General features: G+C 58.1%; 2 protein-coding genes across 2 annotated transcripts in view; one reads left to right on the forward strand and one right to left on the reverse strand.

Annotated features, from left to right (window-relative positions):
* Window positions 1-226: 226 nt before the first annotated feature.
* VOLCADRAFT_92076 (uncharacterized protein) lies at window positions 227-3,269 on the reverse strand (the record flags this gene model as incomplete). Its single annotated transcript, XM_002951548.1, has 5 exons — window positions 227-340; window positions 1,018-1,236; window positions 1,378-1,619; window positions 2,158-2,280; window positions 3,116-3,269. 5 exons carry the CDS (start codon window positions 3,267-3,269, stop codon window positions 227-229), a joined length of 852 nt encoding a protein of 283 aa, XP_002951594.1.
* A 2,479-nt stretch (window positions 3,270-5,748) lies between these two features.
* VOLCADRAFT_120968 (uncharacterized protein) overlaps window positions 5,749-16,430 on the forward strand; it is a 16,744-nt gene continuing 6,062 nt past the window's right edge. Inside the window, exons 1-8 of the mRNA XM_002951463.1 lie at window positions 5,749-5,808; window positions 6,553-6,774; window positions 8,604-8,710; window positions 9,002-9,092; window positions 9,453-10,246; window positions 11,476-11,586; window positions 12,100-12,299; window positions 13,802-16,399. Coding sequence (XP_002951509.1) covers window positions 6,723-6,774; window positions 8,604-8,710; window positions 9,002-9,092; window positions 9,453-10,246; window positions 11,476-11,586; window positions 12,100-12,299; window positions 13,802-16,399 — 3,953 coding nt within the window. The 5' untranslated portion in view covers window positions 5,749-5,808; window positions 6,553-6,722. The remainder of the gene's footprint in view (window positions 5,809-6,552; window positions 6,775-8,603; window positions 8,711-9,001; window positions 9,093-9,452; window positions 10,247-11,475; window positions 11,587-12,099; window positions 12,300-13,801; window positions 16,400-16,430) is intronic.

The following is a 16,430-nucleotide window of genomic DNA, read 5'->3' on the forward strand; positions in this document are numbered from 1 at the left end:
TTCAAAGTCACAGCTGCGTAAAAAGCGCACCGTCCTCCGCACCAACCAAAGCACGCGTCCTATTTATTTCTTATCTGCTAACCCCATTTGGACTCACTCGATCGCTCTTCCCGCGTCACCTCTCCTCTCCGACTCTAGTTCCATTCATCCACTGCTGGGATGCGAATAATGCAATCTACAACGTGTAGTATGTTTGTAATCTCCCACCATGGTGGCCCCGGGGACCTCAAGATTCCACCGCGACTGACCCACGGGTCCGTTGGTACATGTGAATCACGAACAGCCACTCGATGGCGTGCGCACCGGCAATGGCCAGATGCATTAGCTGCTGTGCGGCACCCTACGGAGCATGAGGAAGAGGGAGCGGGCCGGGGGAGTGGGAGAGGGAATGGAAGTGGTGGGAGGTTGAGAGAATGGGCTGCACTGGCTGAGTATCTATTCCCTTTGTACTGCAGTCGATGTTACTGCTGCCCGTGCTATGACTGCTAATGTCATTTGCTGCTGCTGCTGCTGCTGCGGCTGCTGCGGCTGCAGTAGCAAAGGAGGACTCTCTTGTGCAGGCGGCGATTTGCTAAGGCAAAGAGAGGCACAAAGGCAAAGCGGCGCAACGTGGATCCCGAAAACACCGACGCTGCAAATCCCCCCCTCCAGAGCAACATGGACCTCATGTGGTCGGGGCATTCCGTCCATGCAGGTAAAAGCTATAGCCACATGCTATATAGCCACACAGCAGATCAAGGCGGTAGTAAACACGTGCTGCACTGCTGCACGATGTCACACATTTGTCACAGCTAATAAACCTTAACACAAAACAGGAGGGTTCCAAGAAACATGTCGCTTGACGATACCGTTTTTCCGTTGGGCCTGAACTTTACCCGCCCGCATCACTCGACTTCCATCTTTCTATTCCTCGTTCAAGGTAAATTGTTGAATAACCGCTGTTTCCTCTCCCGCGCTGCTCGCCTGACGCGCCGTGGAGGTACCCCATGCGGGCAAACTTCACTACATGAGACTCACCACAATGTCAAAGACACCTGGTGCGTAAATGTCCGGAAATGACACCACGTAGGTTACTCCCCCAAACAGGAAGCAAAACGTAATGGCGGCAGCGCACCAGAACGTGTACGGCAAATCGTGCATGGCTCCGGGGTTACTATTGTCGTACAGTATAAATTGCTGCATGTCGCGACCTGCTTGGAGCAGGATGGGGAAGGTGTAGACAAGGACCACGTAACCCTGCAAGTGCGATTGCACGACAGTACGGACATGTCCAGGTGAGGTGAAATACATCGCGCCAATGCAGAGACCTGAAACCACAAAGCCCAGATAGACGATGCGGCCGCACAGGGCCCTATCGCCTTCTAGCCATCAACTCACCACGTAGCGCGTGTTGGCCTTCTTGTCGATTTCCGCCCCCGCAGGCAGTGTGGCGGCGTGGTGCCAGGCATGCAGAGACAGCCCAATCGTTACCGCCGTTAAGCCCAACGCGTACGGCAAGGGCATGACGAAGTACGATAGTCCGTATGTGAGGGGTATGGAGGCGATGAATATGAAGGCCACATCCAGAGCCCTCCAGCGGCGCAGCACCGTGGGACTGATACACAGGAACTGGTGATAGCCTGCCGTGTCAACGTGAGATGAGAGATGTGACGGGGAAAGGCGAGTGCGTTGTGTATGTGTGGGGGAGAGACAGAGAGAGAGAGAGGGCGGGGAGAGAGAGAGAGGAGAGAGGGAGAGGGAGAAGAGAGACGAACGTGATGGGCGCAGGCGGGTGTGGAGGCAGCAACCTGGACCCCCAGACGGTTGTCTGATGGCGACCTGATGGCGCAACCCCGTGGAACCGTAGCTGGGTGTGGTGTGGCGTAGTTTGCTGTACTTTGGTGCGTAATGAACCTGACCCAGATCAGATATCATACTACATGTAGTAAAGTGATGTATGGTGCGTGTGGATGTGGGTCTGAATCCGCATGTGGATGTAAAGGTTCGTTTCACAAACTAGACACCAAACGTCGATTAGACCCGGAATCGATTGACGCAGGTGGTGGTGGTTGGATGGGAGGGGCGCGAACTTAATTTACTGGACACTGGACCCACGGCTTCCGACCTCCATTCGGCAAACATGTAAATCATCAGGCCGTCACACCGCAGCACACGCACCCACTGTGAAAGGCAGGTGGACGGTGGGGCACAGCCACAACGCAAGGAAGGGAGTCAAGTCGAGCTCCCGAGGATGCAGCCGAGTCAGAGTCCAAGCCAGCAGCCAGGAAGACACGAGCCAGCCTGCAAGGTAAAAGAGGCGCCAAATCGCGGAAAGCACAAGGCAGGAGACAGCAAGGCGCGACACATTCTTCTGACTACCAGCCGCTAAAGATGGGCTTTTCCAAGCAGCTGGGGTGCTGAACCTTCATCAACCAAAAATATAGACAGCTGAGCGACTGAGTGGCTTTGTGGCTGTGCGGTCGTATGGCCATGTGGCTGGTTAACCCGATTAAGGCGGCAATAGGAGAGGCAGCAGCTAGGAAGGCATCTTCTGCACTGGGAAAGCCAAGCTTGGAAGAGGCTGGGCGAGAGCTGGGCGACCCACATCAAAGCTAAGTTGGAGCTTGGCGCTTTTTGTTGCGGGGACGAGTTGAAGGTCAGTCAGCTGCGTCACATCACTGCAGGTTGCATCGTAACACATCGCACAGTCGTCACGTAGTCTCCTCATAACCAAACGTAACAGATGGCTGGAGGGTGCTACAGTTGAGGGCTTGAAGGGCGTGCAGCACTGCGCACATTCCATCGCCGTTAGGGCGGTTGGAACCCTTTGCGAGGAACAGAGAACGCCTTGCAACAAGTAGATTCCTGTGTTCCATGTGCCCTAAGTGGGTTCCTTGAGATGCAAAAGTCCTGAGACGTGGGGTTTCCTGTAATGCACGTTGCGTGTCGATTGCCCGCAAGCCTGACCCGGCGGTATGCACGCGCACATGGCGTAGTACCATTTGCACAAGGATTGGTTGCTGCCTCATGTGACAAGCGACGCTGATATTTTTAACACTGGTAGCTTAAAAAAGCTCAATGCTACATGCCGTGCAAGCAGCACGTGCCAGGCCGTAATTTGCAGTAGGACCCTTACCTAGAATCATCGTCCAGCTATTCAAGGTCTGGTTGTGCCATGTGAAAAGAGTCCAGAGACACTCGCTGTAGGTGCCTCCCTGACGGTATCCGGTTGTAATTCCAGCCAAGCGCAGGCCATGCGGTACTTCATCAGAATGCAGTCCGGTTCTCATAGGATACACACATTCATCATCATGGTGCCCTTTGCCTGAACGCCGGTGACTTTTTGTTGGCCGTGCATCCGCGAAGACGGCCACGGTCGTAACAGTTCTGCTTTTCGCATCATATACCACCGCAGAACTCATATTATAAGGTTTGACCACGCTTAGCCGTCAAACTGTGAGGTAGCTTTGCATGAACAGGTCACGAACCCTCTGGACGTAAGCAAGATGTTCATTCACGGCTTCAACATGTGCATCAGTGTACTCGCAGCTACCGGCTAAGAAGGTCCAATACTAGGATTATGTTATCCCAGATTGCCAATCTGACTAATTTGCCGCTTGTACGGCGCGTATCGGCGCGTACACCTTTGCAAGTTGCTAAGGTGTACGGTCCGAAAGCACCTCGGGCACCTTCATGCTCCCGGCCTTCAACGGAAAGTTGTCTGTAACGTCTTGCGTAAATCTCAACTGCCACGGCCCATATGTTCGTTGTTGCCGCACGCCGGTAGGAACGACAGCTAATTCTTACATTGGGGCATGCTGGCACTCGTAACAGCATTGCTCGCCGTGTCAAAGGGTTCTTGCCGCGTGTCCGCGCGGTGGCCATGCGGCCGAGTGGAGCGTCATGGTGATGATCTGCACATGCTTCCGTACAAATATTTCGCGCAGCGCTGTCGGCGCGCACAGCGTGCCGCACAAAATGTGTGAATGGAGCTTATCGTGGAACGAAGATGGATACTCATCGCATTCTCCAGCTTCATGTGAGCGTGTGTGTGTGTGGTTACAGTGGGCTCCAGACTCACGGAGAGTAGAACCATTGGACGTGTAGGGCCAGTAAAGCCAGCTGGCCAGCTTCATGTCATGCTCAATCACCCAATCTAAACATGACGAAAAACTGAGGACCGCTTGCGGGGAGTAGTTAGGGACGATCGGATCCCCACATCGAGAATAAGCAAAGACTGCGGAGCCAAGGATAATACGAAACGCAGGCGAAACCAGTTATGGTTGGCCAAGTAGGCTCGGAAACGCCGCTTCGGAACGCTGCAAACAACGACCGCATGCGTCCACGAAAAATTGAACTTGGCGTTGGGTATCACCCACGCGGCGCGGGGTCGGCTCGGAACTGTTCGGATTGGTGTACAAAGGTGTTTACCATAACGGGTCCTTACACAGCTGTGCTATTCTATTACATGTGGGTCTCCGGGATATGCAGGGACTTACAGTGCAAGGCGCGCGTGAAGAGCCCAAACCGCGCACGTGCGGTCCGCGGATCTCTTACTGTACCTTGCGTCATGTGCTTTGCATCATGCAACGCACATAGAATCGAAATATCTTGATGATCTGATATGTTTGCAATCGATTCAAGATGGTGCTTGTGAAGCTTCATGCTGCTTCCCATGCTTTCCAACCTAGACCTCCAGTCCAAGACTATAGGCAGCTGTCTCATTACCTGCCGTTTTCCCTCCGCGTCCAAGCAAAGCAGCCTACTATTCGTAGCCATCACAAATTAGCAAATGTATTCCAAGGCAGGGACACAGACGCAGAGTGCTAACCTATATTGGGGAGACTGGGGTAGTGAATAGTAGTGGGTCAAAGAGGAAGGAAAAATACCAATTCGTCGCTCCTGCAGCGCTCTGGTCCAGCAGCGCTCCGAATTCGTTGGGATCATCCAGCCATGTGTTTGGCGCTTTGCGCCGCGGATGTGGTTCTATGTGCGCTCGCCCACCAGGCGTCGATGCGAACGCGGCCCGGGTCATCTAGTCGCGCGGCCCTGCTGTTGCCGCTTGCGGCCGCGCTGTTTGCGCTGCCGGTCTTGGCGCTGGACGGGGCCGCGAATCCTGTCCTGGCACAGAGCTTCTGCTGTATTATGTCCATGTCGGCGTTCAAGGTTTGATGCTTTCCATACGGGTCGTTGCCTTTCCAAAACCTTTCGAATATAACTTTCGGGTCCTGGATGCTAATCTTTCCTTTACCTCCAAATCTCCTTCCTTTTTATTATCATAAAAACGATGAAAGCGTACGTTGCTGCGGGCCTGCCTTTGCTACGCTAATATGCATGCAGATCATCGCGCTGAGCGCGGGAAGGGGCTGTCTCGCAGCCCGAGAGCAACAGACGGCCTTTGGGCGCTTCCTTCTCGTATGCTTGCTTCCCGTAATTCCCGCACCATCTGAGCCCGTCCTGACAGGCAAGTCGCATGACCGCTAACCACATGCTAATAAAATTGCTAGCGTCCGCGCTATCGGCTGGCGCAAATCTCATCGGACAACCTCCCGTCGGAACTCCTTAGCAAGGTGGTCAGAGCACCCTGCCAAGGGCCGCAAGATAAAAGGCCCTCTCAATTAGCCCACCTGTTCCTAGACACTGCTGCTTCCTTTCCCGTCGCATGCAACGGTTCCTTTCAAAGGGACACATATATAAACATACATGGAGACATACGTACTTACAGACACACACACCGCGTTGCGTTATGCTGGTTCGTACGCAACGCAGATTGGCGCCAGCGCCTGAAAGAAGCTGCTGCGAAGCTGCGACACGGGCTGGCGAGCTTGGGTGAGTGTACGACGATGAAGGTGGGGAGTTTGGCGGGGGGACTATGCAGGATGTGTTGATGGTCACGGCTGATGATGGCCAGCTGGAGTTGGCAACCCTTATCCACACCACCTGGCTGAAGGGGGTCTCCAATAGCAGGCGCATTGCGAGAGCATGACAGTCCGAATAGCTCGGTTAGATCGGCGGTATTGACGTGCGGTAGGATAGCAGTAATCCTTGCGTCCCTTTGTGGTGGTATCTGTCTGTTTGGGAGCGCCTTCGGCCCCTGGGCCCTTCTCTGGGTCCTCGTACGTGCGGGCGTTACTACAACTTTGGAGTCGGGTAACGCAACTCGAAAACACGCTGTAAAACACATGTATGTATGTTGTTACAGGGTGGTTAGGTTAAGCTTCACCAGCGGTCCCCTTTCCCGAGGCAGTTCCCTGCTCTCCCCTGCTAGAGGGGCACCCTAATCCATTCCGACCCCATCCGACTTCAGCGTGTGTTCTTTGGGTTCGACAACTCACCACCAGCATTCCTGGTCAGCTCGCAAGGTGATGTTAGCTCGTCCTTCACCGTCCACAAGAGTGAAGGCCACCTCCCATTTCATTCCTTCTTATACACCCGGATACGAACTCGGACACTCCGGGATCAGAAGTCGGGCCTTAACCTCTGCCAGCCACCTGCCCCATGTATGTATGTAAGGTTTGCATGCCGTACGTGCTCGTGCCACTTGCCGCCGCCGCGCCGCCGCCGTTTCCGCAGTGAGCGCTGTGACGCTAGCCGCGCTCTCCACCTCTGCAATCCAGGCCGCCGATACCCACCTCCGGGGGCTGGCGGCCGACGCATCCCTCCGCATACATGCCGCCACCACTGCGACGACCGCCGCCAATGGTGCCGGCATTGGCGGCAATCGCGGCTACTTGGAGAACCTAATGCCATTAGCGCTGGTTCTAATGGTCCGTACGGTGTCGTACTTCTTCCTGGGTAAGTGAATATCTCCCGATGGGACCCCGCTGTCGTCACTCGCTTCAGCTGCTCTTCCCTTCCCGCCCCTCCCCAGTCTCCGTGTGTACATATATGTTGCTACAGGGTGGTATAGCTTCACCAGCGGCCCCCTGTATGTATACATGGCCTCTCTCCCGCCTCCGTCAGATTGCAGCCCGCGCTACCTAGCCCAGCCCATCCTTGCTTCCTGGGCCTCCTGCATTTCTTGGGGCAGGATTTAACTGCTGCATCTCACATGTTTCTACCCTGGGCTCCACTATCTGAAGTCTCGTCAGCGTTCCTACTTACATCTCCAATCTGGCTGGGTAAATAGCCCCTCGGTGCATTGCCACTGCCCCTCCACCGCCACTGCCCCTCCACCGCCACTGCCCCTCCACCGCCACTGCCCCTCCACCGCCCCTGCCCCTCCACCGCCACTGCCCCTCCACCGCCACTGCCCCTCCACCGCCACTGCCCCTCCACCGCCACTGCCCCTCCACCGCCACTGCCCCTCCACCGCCACTGCCCCTCCACCGCCACTGCCCCTCCACCGCCACTGCCCCTCCACCGCCACTGCCCCTCCACCGCCACTGCCCCTCCACCGCCACTGCCCCTCCACCGCCACTGCCCCTCCACCGCCACTGCCCCTCCACCGCCACTGCCCCTCCACCGCCACTGCCCCTCCACCGCCACTGCCCCTCCACCGCCACTGCCCCTCCACCGCCACTGCCCCTCCACCGCCACTGCCCCTCCACCGCCACTGCCCCTCCACTGCTCCTCAACCGCTACTTGTAAGATATAAGATTAACAACAATAAGATTAACAACAACACTGCATAAGAGATATGTATATATATACTTTGGACGTGTATAGTGTCATCATTGAATAATTCGGCATCATGGTGTAGTGGAATCACACCTGTCTTACACACAGGAGGTCCCCAGATCGAAACTGGGTGATGTCACCTTTTGAGCCCCCAGCCGGTCTGCGTGGTGACGATCTCACAGCACATTACGCCACCGTTAGGTTGCCAGTGGGAAGCATACTCAAAGAGTTCGCTAGGCGGCTCGACTCCCGGTGGGAGTGCCCGGATACCCTCGGTAATCCATGCACCTTCCAAAGTGGAAGTACCGGCGGAAGTACCGGCACAAGTGGCTGGCCCACGCTGAAACCGCCATGCTCCAACGTTTGCATCCAGTGCTTATGCGTTTCTGGTTAGGCTGTTGGGAGTTAGAGATTAACTGGCCTAACTGCCGTAAGTGCACAGCGTGCACCTCCAGGCTTTGCGACTGCGGGGTGGTTGAAGACGGAATGCATGTCTTTGTGGAATGCCCGGCGTACATAATACACGGGCTAAATACGAGCATGACCTCGCGTTTCAAGGGCTTGACATGCGCACGATTATGACCGAGGCCCCACCCCTGGCACTAGCCAGCCAGGTTCCCCTTGGAAGTTTCTTGGAGACCCGGCATGTTGCTCTAAGGCGCTCCGTGCTCAAGCGGACTTCCGAGGGAGGGCGATGATGGTGCACCACGTAACCCCACTAGAAACGATTACCGTCCATGTGCCCCCCGGCTTTCACGGTTACCCCCGCACTTGTGCGTGGAGCTTGTAAGTTATAACTTCACCTGTTTGCACCGCACAGCCGCCGCACCGCCCTCCACCGGCACCGTCCCAACCTTGCCATCCCTCTCTCTGTCCCTACCCGCGGACTTCGGCGCTCTGGTTTTCTCGCGCTTGCTGCACATAAGGCCCCCTTCTGCTGGGGTCTCCTGGCCACCTCCCTCCTTCCCTTCCCCGCACGAACGCGGCGCAATTTGTGCCGACAGGTGTCGCTCTGATGCTCGAGGTGACCGGTATGGGTGATCTGGTGGACATGGTGCCGCTGCTGGCGCTGGGACAGAGAGTGGAGCTGCATTTCGACGAGGCTTGGAAGGTGAGGGTGCCGTGTGGATGGGTGGATGGATGGGTGGGTGGGGGGGTGAGTGCGTGTGTGGGTGGTAGGTGCGTGTTGGGGAGGGGAGGGGAAGGAGGCCTAACCCGCCCTGTTCGCTCAGCTGGTGCTAAGCTGTTCTGTTTTTTAACAGGTTTCACCTGTCCGCCATCATTCATTAAATTGATGGTTTCATGTGTGGGGTCTGTTGGGCCGTTGATTCATTTTGTGGTTAGTCCGTTGCACCGTTAATCCGTTAACCCGTTGCGCCGTTAATCCTTTGATCCGTTGCAGGCGGCCTCCTTTGCCGAGCTGTGGTCCCGGCGCTGGAACATCACCGTCACGGGGGTGCTACGACCCGTGTGCTATGACCCCGTCATGGAAGGTGAGGGCCGGGGTGGGCGAGGGGGGCTGAGGTGACAGGGAGAGAAACGGGTGGGAGTGAGTTATGACATGGGGGGAGTGGGGGGGAGGTGGGAGGTGGAAGGGCAGGAGAGTGTGGAGGACGATTGGGCTGAGGACGGGGTGGGAAGAGGCTGGGTCAAGGGTGGGCGTTCGGGTGGGTGGATGCAGGAATAAATTGTGTTAATGACGGTTGGGCCGTTTCGCACCCTGCCGTACTGTACTATGCCAGGGCGATGGGCGGCGGCGGAGCCGCCGCCGCTGCCGCCGCCGCCGCCGTCAGGACCAGCGCCCTCGGCTCCGACACCACCTGCCGCCCCCGCGGCCACCGTCGCCGCTTCAGCGGCAACGGAAAGCACTTTAACAACTACTACACAATCCGGAAGCTCCTCCACCAGCAGTAAAACCAGCTGTGGACGAGGAGGAGGGGAAGGGGATGGAGGCGGCTCCAGAGATGACACGTCGCCACTCCACTTTCAGAACCACAAGGAAGGCCAAAGCCAGAGCCCAACAACCTCGTCCATTCCGCTGCCCGAGCTCTTGGCTTCGCTGTCGCCGGACGCCAGCAGCCATAGCAGTAGCGACGGCAGTAGCTGTAGCCCCGGTAGTGATGTCTGCAGCAGCAGCTTCAGCAGCATCAGCGGCGGCAGTAGCGGCAGCCCGGCGCTGCGGAACATGCTGGAGCGAGCCTGGAGCGGTGATGGCGTTGACGGCGGCGGTGTTGATGGCGATGATGGTGGTGGTGCCGGCGGCGGCTGCAAGAGTGTCTGCGTCGGCAGCTTTTCTGCCGCGCACCGTCGGCGTGCAATTGGCACGTCTGCCGCTGAAGCGTCTGATGCCGTACCACCTCCCGTACAGAAATCCAAGATGTTCACGGCGGCAACGCCGGCGCCACCTAACGAGCTTAACCACCAGAGCCGCCGCCGCGGCCAGTCACAGCCACGCCAACCACGAACCGCAACCGCCGCGGCGCCGTCCGGATCACAAGCCGCCAACCTGCATCGATCGTCGCGCGCACGGCGTTTCGCTGCCGTACAGATGACCTTCCTGGTTTCGGGGCTGTGGCATGAGCTGGTTTGCTACAGCATGAGCGGCACCACCACGGGCGGCAGCTGGCTGCTGCTGTTTGCTCTACAGGTGGGGTACCGGCAACCGTCCTAACAATCGCAATGTTTCATTGGGATGTTTAATGAGGGTTAGGGGGTTTAGGGGGATAGCAAGTGCAGGAGCAAAAGAGCGGTGTCATCTACCCTTCCCTTTCTCGTGCACGCACGTACCCACCCAAACGTACCCACCCAAACGCCACGTAGGTGGTTCTCCCCCCCCCAATACACCCCACACCGCTCAAAGCACCTCTCAAGTGCCACTGAATTGCATTGGAAGCCGCACAGCCGGATTGTGTTTGGCACCAAACGTGCTATTTGCTCTGCTCTCTTTCCCCGGGCTTGGCGAAGTGAATCTCGTCTGGTGAGGTGGTGGTGGGTACCCAAGGGAGCGGGAACCACCTCCCGGGTGAGCTACTGCCGAACTGAACACGCGCGGTGGACCCTTAAAGGCGTGGGTGAACAGCTTTTGAACAAGTTTTGAACCCTCATTCATACAAACCGTGTATAACTCTCTCCTCCGGGGACCCTAATCCGGACCGCCGTAATCACCATTCCGGCCACCGGCGTTCACATAACACGCACACTCCTCCTCCTCAGACACACACACACACACACACACACAGCAAGTAGTGCACATTTTGTATGTTGCATATAATTCTCCCCCTCCCCGGTACACATAGCACAGAGGAACTGCAAGTTTTGCAAGCTCCGAGCTGTGGAAGACGAAAGGCATGTACTTTTGGATTGGCCAGCATATATGTAAACCCCATGCAGAGGATGCCTGTGCAGGATATGTGAATGATGGTCACACCGCTGGTGACCAGCTTGACTTGGCAACCCTTATCCACACCACCTGGCTAAAGGGGGTCTCTAATACCAGGCGCACTGCTAGAGCATGACAGTCCGAATAGCTCGGTTAGATCGGCGGTATTGACGTGTGATAGGATAGCAGTAATCCTTCCGTCCCTTTGCGGTGGTATCTGTCTATTTGGGAGCGCCTTCGGCCCCTGGGGCCCTTCTCTGGGTCCTCGTACGTGCGGGCGTTACTACAACTTTGGAGTCGGATAACGCAACCCTTCTTTAACGGCTGCAAACACACACGCTAGAGTTGCGTAACGCGCACGCGCACACCCACACGCACGTACACACGCATACACACACGCACACACACACATGCGTACACACACACGAACACGAGACACACACGAACACGAGACACAAATTGGCTCCGCTGACCTCGTCCCTGGACCATCTCCCCAGGCCCCTCTCATCCTGGTGGAGTCCGAGCTGCGGCATAAGGCCCGTAAGCTGAGACTGCGAGTCCCCCGTGCAATAAAGTGCTGGATCGTACACGGTCTCCTCTTCCTGCAGGTACGGCAGCGAAACACACGCACCCACACGCTTTTCCGCCGTCGATCTTCCGCGTTCTGCGTTCTCCTGAAGGGCATGGGCGTATGTTGTTGGCGAAGGCGCTTACGAACACATACACTGAACAGTGACTTTGCCACCAAAACGGCATGCACAGTGCAAGTGTAAGAAGGGTTCAGCTCCCTTGGCTTCTCCCTGGGTACCCCTTGCCTGGTGTGAGAGCAAGTAGGCACTTAATCACACACACAACCTGCACACTTCACACCATGAAGTCAACTTCACAGCCAACAACAATTTTCGCAACTGCAATTTGCGGAGTCTCACATTAGCTTCTTGGGCCCTACTGCTACGCCTGGCTAGTTCAGTTCCAGTTCCTCGGCTGGCTCCTCTACCGCCTGGAGGCATATGCATACGCACACGCACACGGACATGCATATGCCTCCAGGGAGGGGCAGGAATGCTATCAATCTGTGAGTAGAGTAGAGCGATCCTGGTGTGCTTTACACGGCCCCGCAGCTGATGCTGCTGTGGTACCCACCAATGGAGAGGACCGGGATGTTGGAGGGCTTGACTCGCACGGGGGATCGAGTGATGGCGGCGGCAGCGGCAGCGGCGGCGGTGGCGAGGCGCGCTATCACGACGGTGGCGGCCCTGCTTCCGGCTGCCACAGAAGCGACTGCGGCAGCCTTGACAAGCGGCTCTAACAGACTTGAGCTGTGAGGAGCGATACCAATACCTCACATGCGCAGCCTAGGCGCCTTTTGCGATGTCCTGTGATGTGTCTGTGTGTCATCACTTTTTTGACGCTGCTTCGTAAGCCAAGGCGGAGCTGCTGCCGCGTTTGCATTTCCCTCTTCCGTGTGCCATGGGCGTCATGGGCGTCGTCATGGGCGTCGTCATGGGCTGCAAACGCAGTATACGGCAGTATACGACAGTTTCCAGCATATTGCATGGCACTCGACACTGCACAGCAGCGAACCCTGTACGGCACTGCACATTAACCTCGATACATTGACCTGGTTTCGCTGCTATGTAAGTGTTAAGTAGGAGTAGCAGAGTGAGTAACGGAAAGTTGCGCTTGCTTGCTTGTTGCGAATGTTAAGTTGCACGCATGACGTTGCGCGTTAGGTTGGAAATTGTTGAGGATCGGAGTTGCCGCGGTTGGCGATGCGGGGTATGCAAGTGCAGGCTTGGGGAGTTGGATTTGAGCTAAACGGAAATTTGCAAGACGTCTTGCGAGTGCAGGCGATTTGTGTGAGGGCTGGGAAGGCTAGACTGCTGAAGTGTGCTGGCTATACTTGGCTGCTAACATGTGTATATGCAGAGGATCATTTTCATCGGTTCTTCCCAACGCACGCCTGCAGGTGGCCGAGGAAGGTGGAAATACACCGGTTCTGGGTTGTTGCCTCCACTGGTGATGCAGGCGTTAAGCAACTGATCCTAGAGTGCGTATGATCGTTTTGGAAGATTTGTGGAAGAAAGGAGAGATGAACTGAAGGGGAGTCGTGCAGTTTGAGTTACAACGAGTAAAGTACTCGAGGGATGAAGACATGTTGGTGAAGCATACATAAGACTGAGAATTTAATAACGATGGAATCATAAGTTAACTCCGTGAATGCTAGGGATGCCCGGAGTGGGATGACCGCGTGAAAGAGCGACTGTTATAACTCCAAAACGGCCCACGGGACGAGCCCTTCAACTTAGTGGCATGCTTTACCTTCCAACCCTGATCAACATATACAGATATAATTTGCGGTCTAATTGAATCTGAGTCGCTGTAATGTAATGCACCACTTTCTATCGAGGCAACCGACGTATGAGGACTATCGGTGTGCGCCTGGAAAATTAACTCATACTTGTGATGCCACCTTTTCATCACTTCAAATGTCTGTATGGCATGAGGTGCTACCTATGAGATTGAAGATCAGAAGTTACAGGTCCGCAGGTCCTAAAAATAGGCTCCGCGGACAGCCTGCGTTAACCATGCAAATTATCGACTTTTTTTGGATATCTGTACCTATGTTGCAATAATTCAGGACTTGGAAGACGTAGGGATGGAAAAAGGAAATGTGGATGGCATTGTCGACGCTCGTGGTGAAGCCGGTCGTGTTTCTCCTGAGTATAAAGAGCCCTACAACAGAAGACTTGTAGATGGATTGATTCTAACTGAAAGCGGCTCTGGCAGCAAGGGTAACAGTTTCCTTCCTGCGCCGGTCAGGGAGGCCAGCGACGCCAACAAAGCTGCACAACCTGCCGCTGCTGCTGAATCAGGCAACACAACTTCTATCAAAAGCGTTGGGGGGGAAAGCTCTGTACGGGACGTTGGCTCGTCAGGCGAACCATCGATGACCTATCACATCCCAGCTCTCGGAAGCGAGGTCATGCGACTTCTTGACCAGGACTCGGAAGCTCAAGGGGCCAGCCTGCAGGGACCAGTCTCGGAGAGCTACGTCCCCGGCGGCGAGTCGTCATCCGGCCGCGCTAGTCACAGCAGCGCCAACGCACCTGAGGCATCGGGTCTCGTCCCCGTTGCAAATGCTGGGGGGGGAGGTACTGACGGTGGCAACCCAGTTGCAGAAGGGAGACCCTCCGGGATTTGGACTGAGGGGTCAACAGCCGATACCGAGACAGCGGATACAGCGGCGGGTGCGGCAGTATCGCCAGAGCCGGCGGAAGAGCAGCCTCAGCGGTCGGCTGGGTCCCAAGCCTCCCTAGGCTCACAGCCCAGCGTAGCTGGTAGTACTTCAATGATGTACGGCGCTGGCGTCTCTCGTGGCGTGAGCCCGGTCATGCCGGCCACCGAAGACGACGCTGACGGCCCCGCCGACGTCACCGCCAGCGCTATCGGGACAGCTCCATCCTCTGCAGACGCATCCCCGGGGCTTGCCCCAAAGGCTGAGGATAGCGGCGCCAGCGCCACTGGAAGCGGCGGCGGCGGCGGCGGCGGCGGCGAGGACGGAGAGGGGGGCAGCGCTCCTGGTACATCAGAATCTGCGGATGGTTCCGGAGCAGGTCGGCTACTGCAGCAGGAAGAAGTCCGAACGGAAAAACGTTGGTCGTCCGGAACCTCCCGGGGGGTCGCTCCTGCCAAGGACGCGGCGGACGCGGATGTGGGCGCTGGCACGACTGATATTACTTCCACGGGGGGTCCGGATGCCGGCAGCGGCGCAAGCCCTGAGTACGGCGCCCCGGGGACCGCCGACGACACTGCTGATGGCGGCAATGTGGCAGCGGCTGAGGGCGGCCGTCGTTCTGACGGCGCCGTGATGGGAGACGGGCGATCTGGGTCAGGCGCTGCCGCCGTCACCGCTGCAAGAACCTCGAGTGACCGCGGCGCGGCGGCAGTGTCCGGAGGTGAAGGTGGAGGTGGAGGTGGACCTGCCGAGGGTGGGGGCCCCGGGGAGGGCGCCGGTGCAGCGGCTCCCAGTCCTGACGTCGCGGCGGCGGAAGGGAGTGGAGGTGTAGGCGGCGGCAGCGGCAGCAGCATAGGTAGCGGCGTAGCCGGGGGCCGTGCATCGAGCAGCCGCAGCCGCAGCAGCGGTGGCTCTGGACCCGGCGCGGCAGCGGCCGTGCAACAGCCTGGTGCGGCTCCAGACGCGGATGACTTGCCGTCGGCGCGAGGCGGCCGCCGACCCTCGTATTCGTCACCAGAGTACGAAGAGTACAACAGGGCATCGACCCCGTCCGGCGCCGGTTCGCGCCCCGCCTCCGGCGGCGGCAGCGACGGCGCCAACGCGGCGGGGACATTTGCATCGTCGGCTTTGGCGGGGGGCCTAAGTGGCGGCAGCGGCAGCGAACGGCAGCGGCGTCAGAGCAGCGGCGGCATCCCGTCGCCGCCTCGGCCACCTGGCAACACAGCCCAACAGAGAAGCTCCACCACCGGCAGTTCTGCGGCGTCGCAACACTCGAGCGCAGTGCTACGGCAGGCCTCCGAAACCACAGGTGCTGCGCAGTTCAGCGGCGACGGCGGCGCGGGGCCCGGCGGGGCGGCGGATTACAACGAGGGGCAACCGTCATGGCGACCCAGCGTTACCGCCAGCAGTGTGGGCGGGAGCAGCGGCCGCCACGGCAGTGTGTCGTACGCATGGCGCGGCAGCAGCTCCGGTGGTGATGGCGGCGGCGCGGCGGCGCTGGCAATGGCGGCGGCGGCGCCGCGGCCGAGTGGCTCTGTCGAGGACACGGCGGCCCCGCGACTCACTGTCACGAACCGGAACACGTCCTCCTCCTCAGAAACCAGCAGCGTCGCAAGGCGCACGTCTGGGCCCTTTGTCGTACAAGGCATTGACAACGGCAGCGGCGGTGGCGGCGGGAGCAGCGGTGGCCTGGCGGCGACCCTGGTTCCCGCGTCGCCGTCACCGCAGCTTCCGCCTCTTGGAGGTCATCCTGACGCCGCTTCCGGCATGACATACGGCACCGCCATGTCGTCGTACAGCTTTCCAGGAGAGGCTCGCCGTCAGGCGTCCCAAAGCTCCGCCGCCGTAGGATGTCAGCCGAACCCGCTGCCGCCGCTGCCGCCGACGACACCGCCGGGCGGCATCCTCACGCTTGGCGACCGCCCCAAGGCGCGGGCTGTCGTATCCGCACCCGCGGGTGACGTCAGGTCGGCAGCCAACGGCGGCGGTGGTGCCGCGGCGGCGGCGACGCGCAGCGGCCGGCCGCCGCCGCCCATACACATGATGCCGACGCACGTTCAGCCCAAAGGCCCGTTCGACGAGTGTACGACACAGGCTGCCTTGCAGCATGTACGGACAGTTTGGTCAACGTCAAACATTTGCGGCATCCGGTCGCTTCCCAACGCGCTGAGTCCGGATTTCCGGTAGGTCCGTCCCCGTCCCCGTCCCCGTCGC

Source organism: Volvox carteri (assembly GCF_000143455.1).
Source record: "Volvox carteri f. nagariensis unplaced genomic scaffold VOLCAscaffold_24, whole genome shotgun sequence".
Lineage (NCBI taxonomy): Eukaryota > Viridiplantae > Chlorophyta > Chlorophyceae > Chlamydomonadales > Volvocaceae > Volvox > Volvox carteri.